The following is a 24,240-nucleotide window of genomic DNA, read 5'->3' on the forward strand; positions in this document are numbered from 1 at the left end:
GCAGCTGAGAGACGTCTGGAGATGCTTGGGAGCTGACAGATGCTCAGAGATGCTTGGAGTGGACAGAAGGACATTTGGAGATGCTAAGCTAAGGACACACAGGATCTGAGAGAGGAGCTGAAACACAACCCGGGACTAGCAGATGTCAGCCACATGCCTTCCCAGCTAACAAAGGTGTTCTGGATGACGTTGGCCTTTCTTCAGTGAAAGTATCCTCTTGTTAGTTTGGACACTTTTATAGCCGTAGCACTGTAAATTTGTAGCCAAATAAACCCCCTTTATAAAAGCCAATCCATTTCTGGTGTTTTGTGTAACAGCAGCATGCCCTCAGGGTGCAAACTCTTACTTTGGGCTGGCTTGTAGTTAAAAATTCTCTGGAGAGTTTTTTTCCTTCCTTTCCTAGCACTAAGCTCGGAGACAGTTTTCCTTGCTGGTTCTGATGAGATAGACGGTAGGGGGATGATTTATTTCTATTTCACCTTTACACTGAACATGTAAGCTCTTTGGGGTCCCCACCTCAGAGGTAAAAAAAAAATAAAACATAAAAATAAATAACAGCAAACTGAGGGGAAATGGTGCTATTGCAGGGAATAAAAGAGAAACAATATTCTCAGAGAGATAAAGGACTATGCAACTTTAAAACAAAAAATACTCTAATTATGGATTGAAGAAAGAACCAAAAGAGTTGAGTTAAAATTGTTTAAAACCTCCCGGAACATAGACCAAAAAGACAAGAGGGAAGAAAATCAGAGGCTCTCTCCTGTTGCCTCTGGAATGACCATTTATCAGATGCTGGGCTAATGAGGGTTCAGAGAGACAGAGAAAACTGAGGGGAACAAATCACCAAGGAAACAATGCCAACAAGACCTCCTGGAAATGAAGGACAAACATCTCTATCTCCCAGCACAAAGCACGACAAACAGCCAGGGTTCCCGGTAGGGCCCATCCCGACCTCTTGGCACCTCCGAGAGGAGTGAGCAGGGCACGGAACGCCCAGCAGCGTTACCAGAAACTGAAGACATGAACATGATCTTCACCACTGACGGTTATAACACCCCAAACCATCACACACGTGCGGGAATTAAAGAAGGAAATCTTCAGATAAGCGGTGTTTGAAGACTTTTAACCTGTGATTTTTTAAAGAAGGTACCAGGTGAGTGTAAAGAACCAAGAAAGAATAAAACATGGGGTCTGGGAAGCCGGGGTCTAGCCCAGGAGATGCAGTGGGGGTTCCCAGGAGAAAGGCTCAGGGCAGTGCTGGGGAGCAAACGGTGGGCCCCCAAGCAGGGGGTGAGGGGATGTGTCCAGGAGAGGGAGGAACTGTCAGACTGGGTGGGGGAGAATTAGCAACTGGTGTATGTGGCGAATGCAAAAACAAAACAGTAAGTCCTTGAAAATTTAAAAGGATATAAAAAAAAGTTAATTTAATTATGGTCCAATTCTTGGCTCTGTAGTGACTAACTCACGTGTAACATAAATGGTAAAACGGTGGGTAATGATTTAGTTAGAAATCGGGGATGGGGGGAGGGGGTGGAGTGCCACCCCAAGAGTTAAAGCCTCATCTAATACAATAAGGAGTCAACAGAGAATATCTAAGATCCATAAAACAGGGAAACCGAAGGATAAGCATCTTTAGAGAAACAAACAGCTTCATACTGTTTGATGTACACTTGGTCTGCATCAGGGGAGTTCACATATTTTTAAAATAATGGGTACACAGTATTGCACTACATAAATTCACTGCAGGTGCTGCTTGGTTAGTTTCTCCCCTTTCTTCGTTAGGACTAGCTGTGAAGAGAACTTGGATTAGACTTTTTTGTTTCTAGTTCAGAGTTCAGTGCTACTGGGATGAACTGTAAGGTCATCCAGACATCACACTACCACCCTCCTGATAACCCAGCTGGAGCAATGAGGAGCTCACTGCCTTCTGGGGCAGGCCCTTCCATCTCTGATAAGCTCTACTGGAAAGCTCTTCAGGTAAAGTTGAAATCTCCAACTGGCAGATTAAACCTCCTGCTTGTTCCAGCTGTGCCTCAGTTGGCTTGATCTAGAAACCCTTCGCTACGTTAACCCAACTGTACTGTATCTGCGAGTGGCTGCTTCAGCTTGCACCAGGCCGTGCAGAGAAGAGGGGCACTGGCTCTTTCTTTGGTACAGACCCCTTACATCTCAGAACGTGGCCGCATAATGCATTCCCTTGGGAAGGCCAGGGGTTGGGCGGGGGCTCTGCCAGCCCAGTCCCTCACTGTATCTTGGGCACCGAGGCTGTTGCCTGGCAGTGGCAGCCAGTTTGGGGCATTTGGCCTCAAGGGCAAAAGTCTGCAGTTACACTTGTGAAGTGTCACCTTTCTGGAGTCAACTCCTCGTGTCCGCCAGCGGGGCTGTCAAGCCCGGAGGGTGTTAGAGCTGGAAGGAGTTCAGAAACAATCTGGTTAACTCCCTAATTTTACCAGAGGGATGTGGGCAGTTCCCCCAAGACTGAGCTGTGTGCCACATGCTTGGCTGTGCCTGGTCAGAAAGGGAATGATTAAGGTCCTCAGAGAGCAGGGCTCCTGGCTTGCAAGTGGCACCGGGTGGCCCCTGGTGGCCCGAACCCGAGACGACTGTGAGGTGGGCCAGGCAGGCTGGCTGGGAGGGCTCCACAGGGCAGCAAAGGCCAAGATGGTGAGCCTCTGGCCCTTGTGTTCTAAGCATGTGCTTCATTCAGTCTTGAGCCTTACTAAATGCCTCTGGTCCTTGGCTTTCCGGCTAATTCTCTCCCACTGTGGCCAGTGCCTGGGGGATTTTCTACCTGCATGACTGATCTGGGCTCCAGAGCCTCCAGCAGGATTGTAACATGCAGTTCTGGGCCTCTGCCTCTGGTGCCACCTCCCTTGTGCCACAGAAACGCCTCTCCGGTGTCCCCCAGGTTCTGCCCCTACCCTCTTCTCTAGCTTAGCCTTCCTCTCGTGGGACGCTCTTCCTGGGTGTGAGCATCCAAGTCACGAGAAGCTGCTGGGTGGCTTTCAGGAGCTCTACGAGGGAACCAGAGCCACCAGATCCTTGCACGGCCAACCCTCTGCCCTCCTGCACTGCCCGGTCCTCGGCATCCATGAAGTACTACAGGACAAAGACCCTGGCTAAGTCCAAGGCTTCAGAAAATCCCCCTGCAGAGGTAGCTAGTCCCAGAATGGAAGGAGGAGCCCCTTGCTCAGCTGATAAGAGGAGACCAGAGCAGGTGTTTTGCCAGCAAGCTGAGCTGGCAACAGTCCAGCCTCCAGAACCCCAGGGAGCAGCAAGGGCCTCAGTCTCCTCCAGGAAAAGCCTCCGATTCTTCCAGGCCAGGCCCTGGCTCAATTTTGGCCTTGGCTGGCGGCAGGAGATGAGTGATGTGCCGGAGGGAAGTGGCAAAGGAGAGGGCTGAGCCTATCCCCCTCCCCTCACTGTGACCACTTCAAAGTGCTTCTTCCAGGCCTGGGTGTAGTTTCTGGAGAAAACTGCTGAGGGCGGAGGAGTGGCAGGAGCTCAGCGGGAAGGTGCTTGGGCCGGTTCCCGAGGGAGAAGGAGCTGGGCCCCCAGGGGAATCACTGACTTGCTGCTATAGACCCAGCGGTGGGGGTGGTGAGAAGGGGAGACACAGGAGAGAAGTGGGGGGCTGTCGCCCCAGAACACCAGTGGAGGTGGCTGGGCCTTCCAGGCTCTGATTCCGCACAGGCGGGAACTGCAGCCCCGGGGTCAGGCGGCCGCCAGCCCCTCGCTCACAGGCATGTTGATGTGGGCGCTCAGCAAGGGTGTGCCCTGGCCTTCTCGAAGCACCAGCACCTGTGCGGAGGGGCCCGTGGCAGCAGGGGGCACACACCCTTTCCGCCTCCCCCTCCCCCTGTGCCCTGGCCTGCTCTGCACTGGTCCTAATGACAGTCACTGGGGCTCTGTCCAAGGGGCTGGGGGGCTGGGAGCCTCTACTGCACAGAAACCCACTTGCTACCCCAAACTGGCCGCCGCCACAGGGCCTTGTCCACGCTGACCCTGACGGCCCTCCCTGGGCTCCCGGCTCGCCCTCCAAGTTCCACCAGCGGGCAGCCTACCTTGATGATGTCTGAGACGCCCCTGTCACTGAGACTCTCCACAAGGGTCTCCAGGGGGTAGCTGAGCCCTGGCACCAGCAAGGGGACCTAAGTTTGGGGGACAAACAGGTAGGAAAACAGCCCTCATGCCTGGAGAGGACTTCCAAAGGGCTCTCAGGCCCACTGTCTCAGCCGACCCTCATGGCACCCCTGCGAGGGGGGCAGGGGTGACCCTGGTTCAAGGAGAACCTGGTCAGTGGCCAGGGCAGCTGTGAAGCAGGTGGGCTGAGAGAAGCAGTGAGTGGACCCTGGCCCCGGGCTGTTTTCTGAGCAACTTCTGTGTGGGCTCCTGGTGACCTCTCCCAGGCCAGGAGAGCAAGCACGGAAGATAGGTCCTGGGTGCTCTCTCCAGGGGGCCCAGCTCTGGCCCCAGTCCTGGCGGGGGTTCTGCCCACAGGCCAGCTGCCCGCTCCCTCACCACCTACCCTGCGGGGTGCTGAGGCACTGAATTGGGCCCCCACCCCTGACCCTTCTCCCCTGAGCCTCAGCGCGGAGGGGCCGGTACCTTGAAGAAGGCCCGGGGCAGGGCGTACAGGGCTTCGCTGTACACGAAGCAGACCAGCAGCCCCAGGAGGGCCCGGGTGCTCGAGGTGTTCTGCAGGTGCAGTGTGAGCTTGAAGGTGGGGCCCAGGCCCTGAACCTGTGGAGAGGGGGCAGGTGGAGAACGCCCTGAGGACCCGAATACCAGGGGACTACCCTGCCCCTCCACCCCTTGTCAGCACCCTCAAGCCACCCTTGTCCAGCTGCTCCAGCATTTCATCCTCTTGCCCCTCAAAATGTGAAGGCCCAGAAGGTCACTGTAGTGGGGCAAGGGAGCAGCAGAGCCCCCGAGAAGGGAAGGGAGGCTTAGCAGGTGCGAGGCAGAGCTGGGCCGGGAGCCTGGGCCCTGACTCCCTCCTGTGTCCCCTCCCCACTGCTCCCTGCCCCTCATCCCAGGGCCTGGTTCCACCTCCTACTCTTGGCCATGTGGCCTCTACCCAGGCTGCTCTGTAGCCTCTTCCTCCCCCATATTTACCCACTTCCTTTAGGGGCAGAGAAACCAGAAGCCCAGGTGGACCAGATGACAGACCGAAGGACCCAGTCTGGGCTGGGTCCCTTGTGCTTCAGCGTGGGGGCCAGCCCCTCTCCCTTGGGTGGGTATGGGCTCAGGATGCCTGGGCATCAGGCCAGACCAGCCCCTTCCCTGGACCGGGCAGTCTAACATCTTGGGCTGCCCGTGGTGACTGAAATACACAGCTTCATCCTGGCACTGCCGTTAGAAGCATCTCACCAACCTCCCAGGAAGAAACATCCCAGGGTGACTACTCTGTCCCCTGCCCTAATTCCAAGGGCTTGCCTGAGGCACAGGCGGAACAGGGGAGCTGGAGAGTCTGTCCCCCTGGGCAGGCAGCCTACAGGAGGAGCAGAGCAGGAGAGAGGAGAGCAGCTCTCACAAGGAAGTGGAGACTTGGTTCCCAGGCGCGTGGGCAGGTGAGAAGGGAGCTGGGGTGGGAACTGGCTCTGGTTCCTATCCACCCTGACCTCTGCCCCGCTGGCCTTGGGTGCTCACCACCGCATGCAGCTTGAGCGGCTCCCGGGCTGTCACGGACACGGGGCTCAGGCTGGACTCCAGGGCCTGCACGTAGGCCCGGGCGGCCCGGAGGCGCAGCAGGTAGAGGTCTGTCTGGAAGGTCCAGTGCATGGCTGAGAACAGACACAAGCAGTTGATGCTGGAGGTGGGGCAGGAGGAGGTGGCAGTGGTGTTCAGGGGAAGGGACGCCCCTGCTCAGGCTGCTGTGGGGAAGGTGCAGCAACCAGGGTCTGAAGGGCAGGGGAGGGTGGGGAGAGAGTGAAAAGGAGGAGGGAGGGCCAACAGCTCAGCCTTCTGGCAAATTCTGGACGCTGTAGGCTACTCCCTGCTTCCTCCTTCCTGGCTCTCCCACCACCCTGCTGCCCAGTCCACCTCAGTCTCCTTTGTCAGCTCCTTCTGTTTGACCTGAAAGGCTGGACTTCCCCTGCGTCGTGTCCTTGGTCCCCTTCTCACCGTTCGTCTTCTTCCCCTGGACAACAGACGTCCTGCCATGGTTGGCTCTGACCATCCCAAAGAGGGGCAGCTGCGAGCTCCTGAGGGTGATGACCTGTCACTCCTGGGTCATCAGGGCCCAGCTCGGGGCTTCCCAGGTTGACCCTTGATGATGTACCCCGTGCCTTGGCTCCCGGGCCTGCGTCCCCTGCGGAACTGCCCGCTGGTCATCTCCCCTGGATGGCCTCAGGTGCCTCGAGTTCAATGCTGCTGGGCCCCACCTCTGTTTCCTGCCTCAGTCACTGCATCCCCATCCATCTAGCCACCTGAGGTTCCCCTGACCCTCATCATTCACCAAGATCCGGGGACTTCCTCAGAACTATCTCCAGAACCACTCCCTCGATCCCCATGGGCACCCCTTCTTTCCAGCCTCATCTGCCAGTCCATCTTTGCTTTTGCCATTCAGAAGTTTTAACTCTTTATGTTAATCTGTCTATTAGCCTTTCTTTCCTTTCTAGTACTTTTACAGCTTATTTTTAATCTACCCAGAATTAATTTTGGTGTTTGGTATGGGGTAGAGTTAAATTTTTTTTTCCAGAAGGATAGCCAGTTGTCCTGATTACATTTTAGAGGCAGTCTCTCCTTTCCCCACTAATATGAAATGACACCTTTAACATACACTAAATTTTCACACATACAAGGGTCCGTTTCTGGCCCTCCTAAACTGTACTACTGATAACGTGTCTATTACTACATCAACACAACAGCTCTTAATTCCTACAGCTTTACGGTTCACTTTGCTATCTGATAGGGTAAGTCCTTATTCATCCTTATTTTCCCAACATTTCTGAGATTTAACCTTAGAATCAATTCGTCAATTCCCCAAAACAAATCCCACTGGGTTTGAAACTAACTTGGCTGAGTTTCTAGATTAACTTTGGAAGATCTTCCCACCCAGAGCCTCGGTAAAGTCTCAGGTGGTCTTTTATGTTCTTCAGGACAGTTTTATAATTTTCTTTATTAGACTTGGTATATTTTCTTAAGTTTATTTCTAGGGATTTCTTTTCCATTGTGAATGGAAGCTTTCTCCATTGCATTTTCTAATTGGCCACTGTTGGTATGGACAAAATCTATTGATTTTTGCATATTTAATTTCTGGCCACCTTCCAGGGCTCCTTAATGATTTCTCTGGTAGTTTAACAATTGATTCTCTTGGATCTTCCAGCATATAATATCTGCTATTTTCTCTTTCCAATAATTTATCCTTCAAATTGTAATCAAGAGCCCTTTTTAAAACACAGTAGGTCGGGTTATTGTATTTTTCTGCTTAACATCTTCACCAGCTCCCCATTACCTACAAACTCCTGCTGACTTCTTGGCTTTGCGTTCCAGGCCCTTTCTAGCCTTTCAGACCCACCTTTCCAGCCTCCCCTTTGGCCTCTTGGCCTTCCCACACCACACCTGCAGCTAAATGCACAGACGCTTGCTTGAATCCAGGGTCAGGGCCCTGGGCTCTGCCTAGATTGCCCTCCCTGACCCCTCTCTGTCTGGTAGACTTGTCTTACAGGGTGAAGTCCAATGTCACTTCTCTCTGAAGCCCAATCTCCCAGGAAAAATCATTCCCTCTTCTGTGCTCTGATGGCCCTTTGCAGAAACCTCTTCCACATCTGTCACACAACATGATGCCGGTCAGGAAGACTGAGCTCCCCAAAGGCAGGGACTAGCCTGATTCAAGGCCTGGCAGAGTCCTAGATATTGAATGAACAAATGAATGAGCAGGAGGCAGAAGAACCTTGGTCAAATTCCACTTCTCTCCTCTCATGAGAATGCCTGGGGCTGGAAGTGACCACCCCTTCTGAATTCTAAGGGCTCCTGCCCCAGCCCCAGCACCTTCCCCCTGGAGGTGTAGTTATCTGTGAGCAAGCTAGATCTCCAAGGCTGCCCCTGGACTTTCAGAGGCACAAGACTGGCCCAGTTCACCCAGCTCTTGTTGGCTGAAGGAGAAATGGGAGGAAGAGGAGAAGGGAGGCTGGGGCCGAGTCTCACCAGTGCCAGCCTCTCGCTCTCGCAGTGTCTGATCCACATAGAGCCGAGTCTTTCGGGGCACGTTGAGTTTCATGGCCTGGGCTGGTGGAGGGCCCGCCTCACCTCCCCCCTCCACAAACACTGCTGTTCGTTTCAGGATCTTGATAATCAGGCCACCACCTAGGGAAATGGACAGATGGAAGCATGAGACTTGTTCTCCCCAGTTCTGCCCCACAGTCCCTTTCCATTGCCTCCAAACAATCTGCCTTATAGAGCCATTTCTGCACGTCTAGCTTCCTGGTGAGCACTGAGTTTCTGGAAGGCATGGAGTAAATCTTAATAATCTCTAATCATTGATTCATTCATTTAGCGGGTATTTATGGAACAGTGTGATATTACTGGCATTGTGCTGCCATGCACTGGGAGGCAGGGGTAAACTGGAGAGACACATGACCCAGAGCAGTGCCTGGTCCCTGGGCAGCAAAATCAGCCGTTGATGAGCTGTGCCTATGGCTGCCCCAGCCCCAGACAGAACACGAGCCTGCAGGCCTTGTGTCCAGGGCCAGGTCCGCCCATGCCTTATACTCACGTCCTCTTCTTTCCCCAGAGCCAGGCCTGTCTCCTTCACCCCCTCCTCCCAAACCATCATGAGGTCTGGCTGCCCTCACCTCTCGTCATCATGATGAGGGTATTGTCTTCCCGCCCGTAGCGGCCAAAGCAAAGGCTGGTCACAACATCCTACAGAGGAGACACCAGAGTCTAGTTGGGGAAATATCTCAGAGAGGAGAGCAGGACAGTGGGGTCAGGTCAGTGACACCCCAAATATCAGATAGAATGGGTGAGATGTGAGGAGAGGCTGGGGGCAGGGCCACCTCTGGATTATTTCTTATATTTCTCATCTCTCCTGCCACCGCCACGGTTCCAGACTAAATGACACTGGGCTTCAGGGTACAGTCTCCTCTCAGCCCTAGTCTTTCCTCTTGTCTGTTGTTCACACTGTTGCCTTTCAGAAACACAAATATGATCCTGTCTGTTCTCTGCTGAAAAGCCTCCAATGGCTTTTGTCCTCCTTGTCGGGACATTTCAGGTCCTCCACATCTGACCCCACCTACCTTTCCCTTAGTTCCTTCCTCCCTACCCGATTCCCAATCTGCACACCACCTGCCCTCCCAGCACCCTAAGGTCTGAACCAGTTGCTTTCAAAGTTGATGTCGTGACACAGCACACTTGATACATACACACATGCACAAAAGACTTACTTGTGATATACTCTGAATTTTCTATACTTTTTTTTTTTAAGTTGTTGGTTGTGACCCATTAATTTGATTTAACAACTCACAGTTTGAAAAACTCTGGTCCAAACTCATCAAACTACCTGGAATCCTTAAACAAGAACAGTCACGCCTCTGAGCCCTTGTTCATTGGTTCCCTGTCTGAAATATATTTCCTACATTTTTTCCACTTGATACACGATTTCCAGGCCCAGTTCAATTGTTGCTTGCTCTGTGAAGAGTTCCATGGGCTCTACTCCCATGTGTTCCTCACCTTGACTCCCAGTCACTCACTGTGCCCGCTGCTTTCTTAGCTCTCTCTGCTTCAGTCAGCCTTGTATTTTAATTCACTGTGTCTCTAACTGCCTGTCACCTCATGACTGTGAGATCCCTGAAAGCAAGGACTTAACCATTGTTTTCTCCTCCTCAATATGGTGACTTGTGCATATGAGGTGCTCAACAAATGTTTTTTAAGTGCATCAAAGATCAAGGGCAGGTTCTAGAAGTAGACAGTAGTGATGATTATATGACATTGCAAATAGACTAACGCCACTGACATGTAAACTTAAAAATGGCTAGAATGAAAAAAAAAAACCATCGACCAAACAAATAAAAAGGAAACGAAAGAAAAATGATTAGAATGGTAAATTTTAGGTGATGTAAATTTAAACACAATACAAAAAAAAGTTAAAAAAAATTGTCATGGGCAGGAACAACCCAAGTGCTCATCAACAGATGAATGGACAAACAAAATGTGGTCTATCCCCACAGTGGAATATTATTCAGCCACAAAAAGGAATGACATTCTAATATATGCTAAACACGGATGAACCTAGAAAACATCATGCAAAACGAAATAAACCAGACACAAAAAGACAAATATTGTATGATTCCACTTCTATGGGAGCTCTAGAATAGGCAAGTTCACAGAGACAGAACAGAACGTAGTCAGAGGTTCCCAGGGGCTAGGGGGAGAGGGAATGGGGAGTTACTGCTTCATGAGTAGGCAGTTTCTGTTTGGGGTGATGAAAAAGTTCTAGAAATAGGGAAGGCTGGCTGTACCTCATTGTGAATGTCATCAAGGCCACTCAACTGTACACTTAAATATGGTGAAAACAGTCAGCTTTATGTCATATACATTTTACCACAATAAAATGTTAAGAGGTCAAGGGCAGGGGCTGGGGAGGGAGAGAGAGCAGCTGAGGCGGGCCAGGGGCTCACCGGGGCGCGGATGATGTTGAGCAGGGCCTTGTCACGGTAAATGCGGACCTCGCCGTTGGCCAGCGCAGCCATGACGGCCTGCAGGCCCCGTGCGCGCTGCTCCAGGAGGTTCATGGTCAGGATGGCTGCAGGTGTAGGCACGGTCCACAGCTTCTTCCCCTGCGGGGGGATGGCCAAGAGTCCGCAGGGGGGCTCAGGGCTCAGAGGGGAGAGGAGGAGAGGCTGGAGCGGTGGGGAAGGGGGAGCCAGAGGGCTTTGCTGCTCACAGGGACCAGGGAGACAGCGGTGGAGGGGCTGGGAAAGGGGGGCTTGCCCTGGGCCACACCTTTTGGGTAAAGCCATGCAGGCTGTCCTGGGTGCTGCCCACCACCAGGACCTTGTGCACCCGGACAAGCCCCACGGGCTGGGCACTCAGCTCGATACAGTACTTGGGGCGCTTGGAGTCTCTGTGGGGGAAAAAGATACTGTTCGGTCTCAGAGAGCCCTCTCCCAGCTGCCCTGGCTGCCCCTCTGCTTTGGAAGCCCCAGGGAATATTCTAGGAGGAGCCCTGGCCCAGCAGCACCTGATCCTGGTACCATCCCTCCCCTCCCATACAAGAGCTGTGTGTCCTTGGATGACTTGGAGTGGGTTTTCCTCTCGTCTCCCTCCTGCCTTTTCACCAAAGTTCCCAGCGAGCCCACCTGAGGCTGGACTAGCCAGGGCCAGTGGACCTCCGCAATGTACTCGCTCATCAGAAAACGGTGAGGAGTTTGCCCTGAGTAAATGCACTGCTTTCAGTTTCCTGGCCCCTGAGTCTTAGTTTCTCTTATCTGGAAAGTGGGGGGCGATTCCTCCTCCCAACCACAGCCTACGGCCACCTGTCTCCACCACCAACTCTAGGCCAACACCGTATCCCACCTGAAGGACTGTGAGAGTCCCCTCACTTCCACCCCGGGCCCCCTGTCAGTCTGCCCTCCACACAGCAGAGTAATCTATTCCCCATGTAGATGGATTATGTCACTTCTCTGATTGAAATCCATAATGGTTTTCCCACTGCACTTCAGAAAAAAATCCCAAATCTTTACCAAGTCCCTCCGCACCCTGCGAGGGCTGCCCCTGTTCTTTCCTCTCTCCTCCTTGCCCACCAGGCTCGAGGCACCTGTGCCAGTGTCTCTCCTACTCGGGTCTGCAGTTCTCTGCCCGCAGCTTCCCTTCCCCCACTTTTCAGACAACTGGCTCCTTCTTAACATTCAAGTCACCTCCACAGACAGGTGCACCCTGCTCACCTTTACCTTGTCATTTCCCCCTCCCCCTGAACCCTGTATTTTTCCTTCATAGCATCCATACTTGTAAAAATACTTTAGTTCGTTGGCATTAAACTCTCTCTTCCCTGTGACGGCAGGGACCATGTTTATTTTGTGCATCAAAATACCCCCAGGACCTTGCACAGTGCTTAATGCCTAGTAGGAATGTGCCGGTTTGAATGTATTGTGTCCCCCAAATGCCATTATCTTTGATGTAGTCTTGTGGGACAGACTTTTGGTGCTGATTAGATTTGCTTGGAATGTGCCCCACCCAGCTGTGGGTGGTGACTCTGGTGGGATAGTCCCATGGAGGCGTGGCCCTGCCCATTCAGGGCAGGCCTTGATCAGGGGAGCCAGATAAACGTGCTGACTCAGAGAGACTGAACGGAGTGCAGCTGTGAGTGACGGTTAATGAAGAGGAGCAAGCTTGCTAGAGAGGAATGTCCTGGGAGAAGCCATTTTGAAACCAGAACTTTGGAGCAGACGCCAGCCATGTGCCTTCCCAGCTAACAAAGGTTTTCCGGACGCTATTTGCCATCCTCCAGTGAAGGTACCCGATTACTGATGTGTTACCTTGGACACTTTGTGGCCTTAAGACTGTAACTGTATAGCCAAATAAACCCCCTTTTTATAAAAGCCAATGCATCTCTGGTGTTTTGCATTCTGCAGCATTAGCAAACTAGAACAAGGAACTCCATCAATATTTCATGGATTTAAAAAATGAATGTTAGAATGAGTATCACGTTAATGCACAAGGATGTGTCATGTACACTATGAAGTTACGTACAAATACGGGAGATTATTTTTATTTTCTCCACTTCACGACTGCACTGCTCACGTGTGGGCGCCACCCAGCCTGGTCTCCCTTCACCGGCCCCCAGATACTCCCCCATGGGCTCAGCCTCCTACATGAGATCCTCAGCCCTTTCCAACTTTCAGTCTCACAGTGCCCTGCTCATCTTGCGAGCCTCTGAACCCATCAGGTTTCTGTGTGCTCCTTCTGGCCCCAGGGAGCACGGAGGGGGCTACCTTCTCAGGATGTAGATGTTGCCATTGCGGCAGGCAGCAGCGAGCCGGAACTCTACGTCGAACTGGCCCGAGATCTCCAGGAACACGGGAACGCTGGGAAGGCTCATCTGCAAAGACCAGGCTCAAACGCCCCAACTTCTTAGGAGCCCCAGTTCCTCCCTGCCCTGAAGTAACTCCTTTGAGTTAGGGCCTTGCCTAAAGCCCCAGTCTCCTCATTCATGTCCTGCTGGTCACATGCTGAACTAGTACAGTTTTTCTTGGCAGCATGTAGCAAAAGCCTATATTCTTTAATTAAATTATGCTGCTTCAATGAATGTATCCTAAGGAAATATTTAAACAAGCATGTGAATAAGTCTGAACAAGGAGGTCTATCGCTGTGGTGTTAATAATAGTGACAGGCTGTAAAACGTACAACAGGTGAAAATGTACAATAGGTGATGGTAAAAAAAAAATGCAGATGCATCTATGTCATGGATATTGTGTGGCTTTTCAAAAGGCTGGTGTGGTTTTATATAGATATGGAAGATCTTGATGATATACGGCTAAGTGAAAAGAGCAGGTTACATGATCCTGTACCATGATCCTGTTTTTGTAAAAAATAAATATGCATATATATCTGTGTCTAAATACGAAAACATCTGGAAAGACATAGGCCAAAACTTTAAGGTGGATCTCCATGGGTGGTAGGATTTTTATCCAAAGTTTTGTTTATTTACATCTTCTCAGTTTTCTACAATGAACTTGTTTTAACAAAAACTTCCTGAGGCCAGGGAGTGGGGGAGGTGGGAGTGGGGAGTGGGAGCCCCACACTGACCTTGGCCAGAATGGTGAAGGCCTCGGGGTCCAGCACCAGGAGCTCCCTGCTCTCGGTGCCTAGCACCAGGCAGGACACGGCATCCTCATCGGCCAGGTTCTTCTTCAGGGTGGTCATGGTGGTGATGACGGTCTGTGGAGGGACACCAGAGGTCACCTAGGGTCCCCAGGCCTCCCACTCACCATCTCCAGACACCTCCACGATAACCGAAACATATGACAAAAGGTTGATGCACAAAGGTGTTTTCTGAAATTAACCTGAATCTCTGACAAAAGGGAACTGCCTAAACCATTTATGAACTATCCATATGATTAAAAGCCATGCAGTCCTTAGAACAAGATTCAGTGACACAGGAGGTGCTTCTAATGTATTGAGAGAAAACTAAGTAAAAACAGTTATGTTAATACAGTCTCAGTTTAAAAAATAAACTGAGTGAGAAGCTTCAAGGGCTCCATCACCTCGCAGAAACTTTGAACAAACAGCAAGAACTTGTGGAAACATCTTTCCCAAATCTCCAGGAAACAGTTAAAGGATTGCTATAACAGGGCGAGTGCCAAAACAAGAAAAAGGTTATTTAAGAGGATAAGATTTCCAGGTGCCCTGGCTGGCTCCTCCTCCATCTTTTCACCAGCCAGAGTCAGCCAGCTCCCAGCATGGTTCCCTGATCCCAGTTCCTGGAGAAGCAGAATAACCCCTGTGCACATACTAGGAGCATGTATGTCTGCCCAGTCTGTCTGGTGGTGGGCTGAGGGACTCACGGTCCCAGAACTTGCCCTGTGTGTGGAAGGCAGCTCAGGAACTCTCCTTCAGAAGGCTGTGGGGCAGCAGACAAGTCACGCCGCCTGGGACAAGGGGTGGCCGGCTTTAGGACACACAGTGCAGTGCTCCAGTGTCGGGGCCCATGAGGAGACTGTTTCCCAGGGAAGAAGGACATGCACACCCAGGCAGACGCGGAATTCCCAGGGCCATGTGCAAGGCGGCCAGGACAAGACGCATGTGCAGAAGGGATCAGGGAGGGCCCTCGGCTCTGGCCTGGAGCTGTTCTCCAAACTCCCTGTGTGGATAAGTCCCGAAGGAGAGCACTCCCACAGGCCAATCTGCAAAGACTGGGAAAGGTGTTTTCTTTTATTCCTTCTTTTTTTTTTTTTTTTTTTTTTGGTAGCTCCTGGCAATCAAGGAAAGCTCTGCCATAACACTAATTGGACACAAGCTTGCGGAACAGATGCCTCAGAGTCCAAATTCCAGTGATAATAACAAAATGTCCAGGTTTCAACAAACGGTTACAAAACATACAAAGAAACAGGCAGCAATGGCCCTGGCAAAAGAGAAGATTAAAGAAGTAGAAACACTCAAATGGAGGACCAGACTTGAGACATTCCTGACAAAGGACTTTTTAAAAACGGTCGTAAATATGCTGAGAGCTAAAGGGACACCTGGAGATCAGGAAAACAGAAGATGAACATAAAGAGAAAATCAATATTCTCTTTGGAAATTATGAAAAGGTACCAAACAGACCTGAAGACCACGGTAACAGACATTTAAAATTCCCTAGAGGAGGTGGAGAAGCAGGCAGCGAGGGTGGGAGTCCCTGGGCCTTTGGCGGTGCCCCTGACAGCAATAGCATTGGCTGTAACAAGAGATGGCCAGTCAGTCCCAGGGCCTCCAGCAGCTTCTGTGAGCTGAAAAGCGGGCAGCTGAGAAGGTGACAAAAGCCAGAAAGAGGAAGGCCCCATGATGGAAGCAGGTAAAGGAGGAAACCTAGATGGAGATGGAGCAGGGCCGCAGGGAGGGAGAGCAGGAATTCCCGAGCAAGCAGCAGGCAGCCATGGGCTCCCAGAGGAAGATGTCTGTGGAGGCGGAGCGGGTAACAAGGCACCAGGTGCTGGGCACACTGAGCTCCCAGCAGAGAAACTGCGACTGTGTCCTGGCTCAGCTTCTTGGCATGGTCTGCGATGTCAGGCCCCAGGTCAATCTCAGTTCCCAGATCACTGCCTAGGCCCCAACCCAGGTTCTGACTCCCCTTGCCGGTCCCCTCCCTCAAAAAATTCCCCAAACCCAAATCACCCCCACCCATAGTCCTTCTCTCCATTCCATTTCCTGGAAATTCTAGGCAGGATCCAATAACTCTCCTGTAAAACTTTTAAATATCCTGCTCAGACACGAACCTCCTCATTGTTCTTTAACTCTCACTGGAAACCTGTAAATTCCCAAGTCACCTTCATCCAACCCCTACTTGAAATTTGTAGCAGAGAGAAGTAGGGATGTGGGAAACACTCAAACTTCAGAGCCCGGCAGGGTTGGGAGAGGAACCCAGGCCTGCCACTCTCTGCTTATGGAACCTGGGCCAAGATCCTTAACCGCATGACGTGACCCCTCTGTGAAACTGGAACAATCATCAGCCTATCTTGGGGGCTGCTGTAATGCCTAAGAATCATCACAAGAGCCTAGTATGGTTCCTGGCATGTAGTACTGGGATGATAAATGGCAACCCTGGGATATTATTACCACCCCAAAACCTAAATATAGCTCTTATTACTCATTTGTCAGTGGCTCTGTAATTCCACACTAATTCATTCTGCGGCCCTAGTGATTCTCTGAAGAGCTGTTTCTCCCTGAGCTGGTTTGGAGCTGTTATGTACCCCACAAAAGGCCGTGTTCTTCTAATCTATCCCTGCGGGGCCAGATCTATTGTGGGTGGGACCTTTCAGTTAGGTTGTTTCAACTGAGATGTGACCAGCCCATTCAAGGTGGGTCTAATCCTTTACTGGAGTCTTTTGAGAAGAGGATAAAAGATAGTAAAAGCCCGGAGAGCTGACAAAAATGCCCAGAGACATTTGGAAACAGACACTGGAACCAGAACCAGGAGAGAAGGACCAGCAGATGTCACCATGTGCCTTCCCATGTGACAGAGGAACCCCGGATGCCTGTGGCCTTTCCTCAGAGAAGGTACCTTCCTGTTGATAGCTTAATTTCGACATTTTCACGGCCTTAGAATTGTAACTTGTAACTTAAAAATCCCCACTGTTAAAAGCCAACCCATTACTGGTACATTGCATTCTGGCAGCTTTAGCAAACCAAAACAATCCCCTAAAGGATGAAATGATGACCTCATTTAGCCCCTCGACTACAGTTCCAGGAAGATACTGCATCTTGTGGCCTCTCTTTTTGTCTCTCTTAAATCTTTCTCTTTATTGGATTTCCCCCTTTTTCTATTTCCTCAAAAACCTCAAAGTCTTGCTACTTCCTGACATCTAAAGTAATGCTCCGAACTCTCATCTCATATGCACGGCCTTCCTGTCTACATCCACAATACCTTACTTTCCTTTTGGATTCCTCCTATTTGTGACAATTTAAAAAGTGTCAATAAAATAACTTACAGGCAAACAAATAAACAAAAAATTCCCTAGAGGGGTTCAACAGCAGATTCGAGCTGGCAGAAAAAAGAATCAAAGAACTTGAGGATAAGACAATTGAAATCATCCAGTCTGAGGAGCAGAAAGAAAAAAGAATGAAGGAAAGTGAACAGAGCCTGAGGAACCTGTGGGACTCTGTCAAGCATCCCAATAGACTGCACTGTGGGAGTCCCAGAAGAAGGGGGAAAGGAGCAGAGAGAATATTCAAACAAATAATAGGTGAAACCTTCCCAAATTTAACGAAAGACATGAAAATATACATCCAAGACTCTCAACGAACTCTAAACAGGATCAACCCAAACAGATCCATGTCCCAGCATATTATAATCAAACTATTGAAATCTTTATGCTAAAGATAAAAAAGAGAATTCTGAAAGCCACAAGAGACAAACACTGTGTCAGGCACAGGGAAGCCTTAATAAGATTAAGTGCCGATTTGTCATTGGAAACCTGGGAGGCAAGAAGGTGGGAGGATGATATGTTTAAAGTACTGAAAACAAAAAATTGTCAACCAATTGCAACTGGTGGTAGAATTAGGTAACGTTCTCTTCACCACAAGGTTACATATCTTTTTAAAAAAATTGTATATATTCTTTACAGGGAAATAAAAAAGAGGAGGCATTACCTGCCGCTTGATGGACTTGGACTTGTGCTGGTTCACAAAGGCCTCCATTTCGCTCAGCTCCAGCTGCAGAAACCTGGAGACGCAGAGAATGGGCAACTGCACCTCTGGCCACCCACCCACCCACCCACCCATCCCATAGGTGAGGCTGCAGCCACTCCTTCCTCCCCTGAAGCCTCTGGGGAGTCCTTGCCCTCCAAAGGGCTCTTACCTGAGTGACTGGACAGACAAAGGTACCTCCGCCTTTTCCCTGCAAGGAGAGGGGGCCATCGCAATAGGTTTAGGGGAGGAACAAGCACTGGGGGGCAGACCGAGAGAAAAGATCCCCAAGGAGGTCAGAGCTTTGGGATGAAGGAACAGAGAAAGAAGGGGGATGCAAAGGGAAAGAGTGTTCTCACCGGATCCCCTCTAGCATCTCCTTCAGGGTTAAGGGGTCAATCCGGTCCTGTGGCAACATGGGAAAAGGCAGAGACCGTGAAGATGCCCATGCTCCAGCTCCTCCTCCTCTGCCTTTCTGCACTGAGCCCCAAACTCAAGCCCTTTATTTAAATCCAGTCTCAGCCCACACACACCTTCACCCTCATCTCGTTTCCCAGTCCTCCCCCTTTTCCGGTGGGCCTCTCCAAGGGGGGAGCTGGGTGGGGTGTGGCTGGCACAGAGGGATCCTCTGGGTTCAGTGCTCCCAGGAGCCAGGCTGAGTGCCCCCTGGGCGCCACCTCTCTGGGGCCGCTGCTCAGGGGCTGAGCACAGCACCTTGCCGCGAAGTGCCACCACAGCTGCACGGGAGATGGGCTGTGGCTGACCTCCCACCATGGGCCCACGTGGGAGTCAAGCAGCCCTCCTCACTCAGCAGCTGCCACCTTTGACTTTTTGTTCCTGTCCCGTGTGCCACTCACTTCCTTGGCCTGGTTCCAAAGGTCTTGTTCTACGGGGTTTGGAGGCAACGGGGGCAGACTGAACTTGAAGTAGGGCCTCAGATTCTTATAGACGTAGACACAAGGGCCTGAAGCAAGTGCGAGGGCTGGAGTCCGGGGCTCATGGTGATCCATGAGGAAGGTAGCAGCAGCAGCTGGTAGGGCAGGTAGTGGGCTCTCGGTCAGCACCGTTGGTCCTTTGAGCACCTTCAGGCAGGGCTGCCGCCCACCAGGGCCAAGATCTCCCACCACCAGCTGTAGGGAGAGGCTGGCTTATTCCAGGTTCAGGGTCCAAAGACCCCTCCACTGGCTCTTTTTGCTGGTGCACTTTCATTCCCACACGCGTGTACCATGGTGGGTGGCATGTGTGTGTGCAGAGGCTTACAAGCTGTACGACCTTAGGAAAGTTGCTTGGTCTTTGTGTGTCTCAGTTTTTCCACTTGCCAAATGGGAATACCTACCTCATGACACATGCTGAAAAGCAAGCAAGATCATATGTTTGGGAACCTCATGAGGAGTAGGGGGCAGCTGTTGTTTTCATTATTCATTCAGCAAACATTTCTTGAGGGCCTGCTTCATGTTGGGTACTGTTCATGGCACTGGGATGGTGGCTGAGGTTGGGGGTGGGGGTGCCAAAAGCAAAGAAGCAGATCCAAGGACGGGGAGCAGGGTGTGTTCCGTGGACCCAGAGAGGGGAACCAAGCTCCTGGGCTCTCAGTTTCCCACCCTCTGAGCCGTCCTCTATGCTGCTGCAGCTGCCATACAAGCCCATTCTCCTTAGGGAGGCCTTCAAGTCCCTTCATGATCTGGTCCTTGCTTTGTTTTCCATCACTTTCCCATCATGCTGTGCTCCAGCCAGAATGGGGGCTGCCACAGAGTAGTTGTACAATAAGCATGCACCATGTACCAGGAACCATGCCAGGACTTCACTTGCATCCTTTCATTTAATCCTTTCCACAACCTTATGAGGTAGGTACTCTTATTAGCCTCGTTTCACAAATGAGGAAGCGATGGCTCAGAGAAGTTAAGTAAGTAGCCCAAGGTCACACAGCTGGGAAGTGGAGGAGATGGGACCAGAACCTAGGTCTCTCCAAATCCAGGCATGCTCTTAACTTCTATCCTCTATTGGTCTCAATTTTCTAACCTTAAATTTACTCTTCCCTAAATATGTCATGACCTCCCAAGCCTCTGTGCCTGCTCGTGCTGTTTCCTCTACCTGGAATGTCTTTCCCATCTTGTCTTCTTTGTACACTTTATTCATTCTTTGACACCAGCTGACCTGTTACTGCCTCCTGCTGCTTCCAGATGGAATTCCTTAGTCTCTCATCGGTGCTCCCATATACTTTCTACCAGTTCTATTTAGCAACCCCTCCTTACCCCACAAATATTTATGGAGTATCTACTACGGGTCAGTCCCTGGGCTAGATGCTGGGAATCAGCGGTGAACAAGCTAGCCATTAAACAAGTTTTTACACAAAGGCACCTAACATTTCAGTTTCGAACTGTGTCTATGATTTCCCAACTCCTCACTGCTATAAACCCAGCGCCAAGCACAAACCAGGTGTCCCGTCGATAGCAAAGATGAATTAACAAGTATCTGCATCTCTTCCCGACTAGGTGCTAATTTATTTTTGAATTGTCTTCACAATTTAGTTAGAAATCACTGAAAGCTTGCCAAATTGCTGAACGTTTTACAGATAGGAATTTGGGATGAAAGCTACTGAGTCCAATGGCACTCTCCACGTGGGGTATGATTCTGGGGCTACCTGTAACAGCCACAGTATCCACCTATTATGGGATAGTTGCCCTTGGGGAGGGTTGAATTATAGGGGAACGAGCAAATGACTTGGAATCTGACGGACCTAGCTCTGCCACTTATAAACTCAGTAACCTTAAGGCAAATTACTCAGCCTCTCTGACTCTACTTTCCGACTAAAATGAAGAGAAAGAATTTCTGCATATGTGAAAGTGTCTAGAAAAGGATGCAGACCAGAAATGGATGCTCAATACATGTTCATTTCCTTTATTTTAGCCCAGGTTAACCTTAACCACAGGGTTTTGAAAACCCTGTATCTTCTCTTTCCTTTGAAAATCAAAATAAATAAATAAAAAATAACCTCTTTATTAATGAAAACTTTCAGTCATGCACAAAAGTATCCATCACCCAGCTTCAACAAGTATCAGCTCATGGCCAATCTTAAAACCTATATGCTTAAAAACAAAAAAACAAACAAACAAAAAAAAACAAAACTGAGGTGAAATTCACACAACGTAAAATTAACCGTTTTAAATTGAACAACTCAGTGGCATTTAGCATACTCGCAATGTTGTGCAACCACCACCTCTATGTAGCTCAAAAACATTTCATCAATCCAAAAGGAAGCCCTGCAAAATCTATGCCCTTTTGATAAACATAAAACTTTCACTTCCCTCCTTATTTCTTTCCTTCCATATTCTTACTTCCACCTCCAACCACTGGATGTGCCCTTCCGGCCAAGGATCACGTCACATTAACTAAACTAAGAGGCTTTGCCTTAATAGAATCCTCAGTAGCATTTTGTTCTGCTTTATTTTCTTCAATAGGTTCTCTGCACTTTCCACATAAAAATAAAATTTAACACTAAACGTATTTTTCACAGTAAATGTGAATTCCAGATGATGCTGAGCCTCTTTGGAGCCATTTCAGACAATTATAATTCTGGGGACCTTCTCCCTCGTCCCCCCTTTCCCAGTTCTCTTTCCGCTAGAGGGCTAGGCTTACCTTGTACTCCCCGTCCCCATGCAAATCTGCCAGCGCTGGAAAACAAAAGAGGTCCTTAAGCCAGGGGACAAGGTCCCAGAACATCAGAGCTCAAAGGTTTCACTATGGTACCATCATCAGAGCCTCCAGTGTCTCAGAACCCGAGCTTTCTGCTTCCAGAGACTCACCCAGGCAGGCAGAAAAGGTGTGGATGTTGGCCATGGGGTCATAGTGAGCGTCCAGCCATTTCGAATTGACTTCATTGCTGGGAGAGGGCGAGAAAGAAGGATGGGGAAAAAAAACTTTGAGGGGGTGGTCTCTGAGAGGGAGGCGCGCAGGGAGCTCTGAACTCGGGGGTACAGAGCGTCTAGGTTCAAGTCCAGGTTCCGCCCCTTCCCTATTCTGATCTCTAAGAGCCCTTCAAGGATTCCCACCGCCGCCCGAGATCCGCAGGGGCCCAGAGCCCGGGCACCAGGGCACTCTCATGACATTTACGGAAAAGGAGGCGTTGGGGCCCTGGCTTTCACCTCTCAGCTCTGGGGCTTTCGGAATCCGACGGCGACGCAGCAGCCATCTTCGCTGGCGTCGCTCTGGCAACCGGCCCCGCCCCCGCCGCCGCGCACAGCTCAATAGCGTCCGGGCGCGGGAAGGCGCGCGCAGAAAGGTTCCGGGCGCCGAGGCTTCCGGGCCGGGTCAGGCGTGCCTCTTTGCATCTTTCGCCAGGGATTCAGCCTGCTGAGGCGCAACCCCTCATCCCAGCCCAGCTCCTTTATCTTTGCTCCTTCCCAGGCTTCTGGGCCCTGCTCTCTCTGGGTCAGCGGCAGGACCCGCTGGCTTTGAAGCCTGGAGAGGTGCCCCTTAGGGCGTCTAAGAGCCACAGAAGGAATTCCTCCTTCTTGATTAGAAGGGGCCTTGCTCCCTCTCTCTCTCTAACTGAACCATCTCGACAGGTGAACTCGCTGCCCTCCCGCCTACGTGGGACCCGACTCCCAGGGGTGTAAATCTCCCTGGCAACGCAGAGTATGACTCCCGGGGATGAATGTGGACCCGGCATCGTGGGACTGAGAGTATCTTCTTGACCAAAAGGGGGATGCAAAATGAGACGAAATAGTTGCAGTGGCTGAGAGATTCCAAATGGAGTCGAGAGGTCACTCTGGTGGACATTCTTATGCACTATATAGATAACACCTCTTAGGCTTCAATGTATTGGAATAGCTAGAAGTAAATATCTGAAACTACCAAACTCCAACCCAGCAGTCTGGACTCCTGAAGACAATTATATAATAATGTAGATTACAAGGGGTGACAGTGTGATTGTGAAGACCTTGTGGATCACACCCCCTTTATCTAGTGTATGGATGAGTAGAAAAATGGGGATAAAAACTAAAGGACAAATGGGGTGGGATGGGGGGATGATTTGGGTGTTTTTTTTCACTTTTATTTTTTATTCTTGTTCTGGTTCTTTCTGATGTAAGGAAAATGTTCAGAGACAGATTGTGGTGATGAACACATAACTATGTTATCATACTGTGGACAGTGGATTATATATCATGGACGATTGTATGGTGTGTGAATGTGTTTCAATAAAACTGAATTTAATTAAAAAAAAAGAAATTAACAAAAAAAAAAAAAAGGGGGGGGGGCCTTGCTGAAGAGCTCCAGCCTCAGAGACACGAAGCACCAAGATTGAGGAGCAATGAAGATTAACTCCCAGGATTCTGACTGAAGTTGATGGTTTTTACATTTTTGAGGCCCCTGGGATATTTTTAAATGCAAGAAATGCCAAAGGAGGACTGCAAAAATCATGCTGCGTTCCTCTCTGTGACTGTCCTCATATCCTTGTTCAGAGATGAGGTCAACCCTGTTGTGAATGGGAGGCAAGAAATCACCACCCTGTGCCCTCCCCAAGCCTTGATCCCAATCCTGTGCTAGGAACAAGCAAGAAGGCAGACAAAGGCATGCAATGGCACACATGGCAAAGATGGTGGTGGTTTCTAATATTTATTTTTCTGGTTATAAAAGTAATACACAAAGAGCACTGGATTTGGCAAGGAGGTGTTGAGTCCTGGCTCCATCACATACCACCTGTGGGATCTAGACAAGTCACGTCAACGTCTCAGAACTTCCACTTCCTCATCTGGAAAACAGCCCTGTCTTGCCCACTCCGCAGGTGGCAATGCAGATAACAGATGGGAAGCACTTGGTAAATTGGAAAGTGCTGACAAATGCAAGGGGTTAGTGTCACCACCCAGGACTGAGGTAGCACCAAGATCCCAGATCCTGCCCTGCCCCCAGCCCTTCAAAATACACACACAGAAGGGCCACTTGCAGCCTCGGTTTGATGCGAGGGGGGCAGGGGCCGCACTAGCCCATCTCAGGCCTGGCCAGGTGGGGCCTCGCAGGGGCCCTTCCAGAAGCCAGCATCAGCTGTGGCCAGCTGGGTGAGGACCTCCTCTAACTCGGGCCCATCCTCTGGGAAGCGCTCGGAGAAGGACCGGATGAGACCAGCAGCCGAGGCCTCATACTCGAGGAGCTGCACCTCTGAGCCTGGGGAGGAGATGGAGAGAAAACAGTAGCAGCAAAAAGGTCTGGGTAGGAAAGAGAATATTGATAATCATAGGAGCAGCTGGTTCTCACTCAGCTCTTTCTATGGGCTAAAAATTGTGTGCCATGTTTTAGGATAATTATTAACTTAATCCTCACAATAACCCCATGAGAAAGGAACTATTAAAGGGAAGGGGGTTGTTCAATGAATTGCTGCTTTCATTCATTCATTCATTCACTGAATAGAGTTATTGTATA

General features: G+C 50.5%; 2 protein-coding genes and 1 pseudogene across 3 annotated transcripts in view; 1 reads left to right on the forward strand and 2 right to left on the reverse strand.

The window, feature by feature from the left end:
* Positions 1-1,402: 1,402 nt before the first annotated feature.
* Positions 1,403-22,049, reverse strand: BBS1 (Bardet-Biedl syndrome 1). Its single transcript, XM_037840019.1, has 17 exons — positions 21,966-22,049; positions 21,627-21,703; positions 21,460-21,494; positions 18,681-18,953; positions 18,183-18,229; positions 17,996-18,034; positions 17,788-17,860; positions 13,750-13,881; positions 12,936-13,042; positions 10,948-11,068; positions 10,623-10,781; positions 8,799-8,868; positions 8,152-8,310; positions 5,653-5,786; positions 4,609-4,743; positions 4,065-4,151; positions 1,403-3,801 (listed from the first exon to the last, which is right to left on the reverse strand). Exons 1-17 carry the CDS (start codon positions 22,010-22,012, stop codon positions 3,715-3,717), a joined length of 1,782 nt encoding a protein of 593 aa, XP_037695947.1. The 5' UTR covers positions 22,013-22,049; the 3' UTR covers positions 1,403-3,714.
* On the forward strand, positions 15,389-15,745 carry LOC119537526 (annotated as a pseudogene).
* Positions 22,050-23,424: 1,375 nt separating the features above from the next.
* The window catches only part of DPP3 (dipeptidyl peptidase 3), a 29,173-nt gene continuing 28,357 nt past the window's right edge, over positions 23,425-24,240 (reverse strand). For both annotated transcript variants that reach the window (XM_037838827.1, XM_037838828.1), the window contains one exon: positions 23,425-23,985. In XM_037838827.1, the coding sequence (XP_037694755.1) occupies positions 23,813-23,985 (173 nt within the window). In that variant the 3' untranslated portion in view covers positions 23,425-23,812. The remainder of the gene's footprint in view (positions 23,986-24,240) is intronic.

The sequence above is a fragment of the Choloepus didactylus genome, chromosome 6, assembly GCF_015220235.1.
Source record: "Choloepus didactylus isolate mChoDid1 chromosome 6, mChoDid1.pri, whole genome shotgun sequence".
NCBI classification, from domain to species: domain Eukaryota; kingdom Metazoa; phylum Chordata; class Mammalia; order Pilosa; family Megalonychidae; genus Choloepus; species Choloepus didactylus.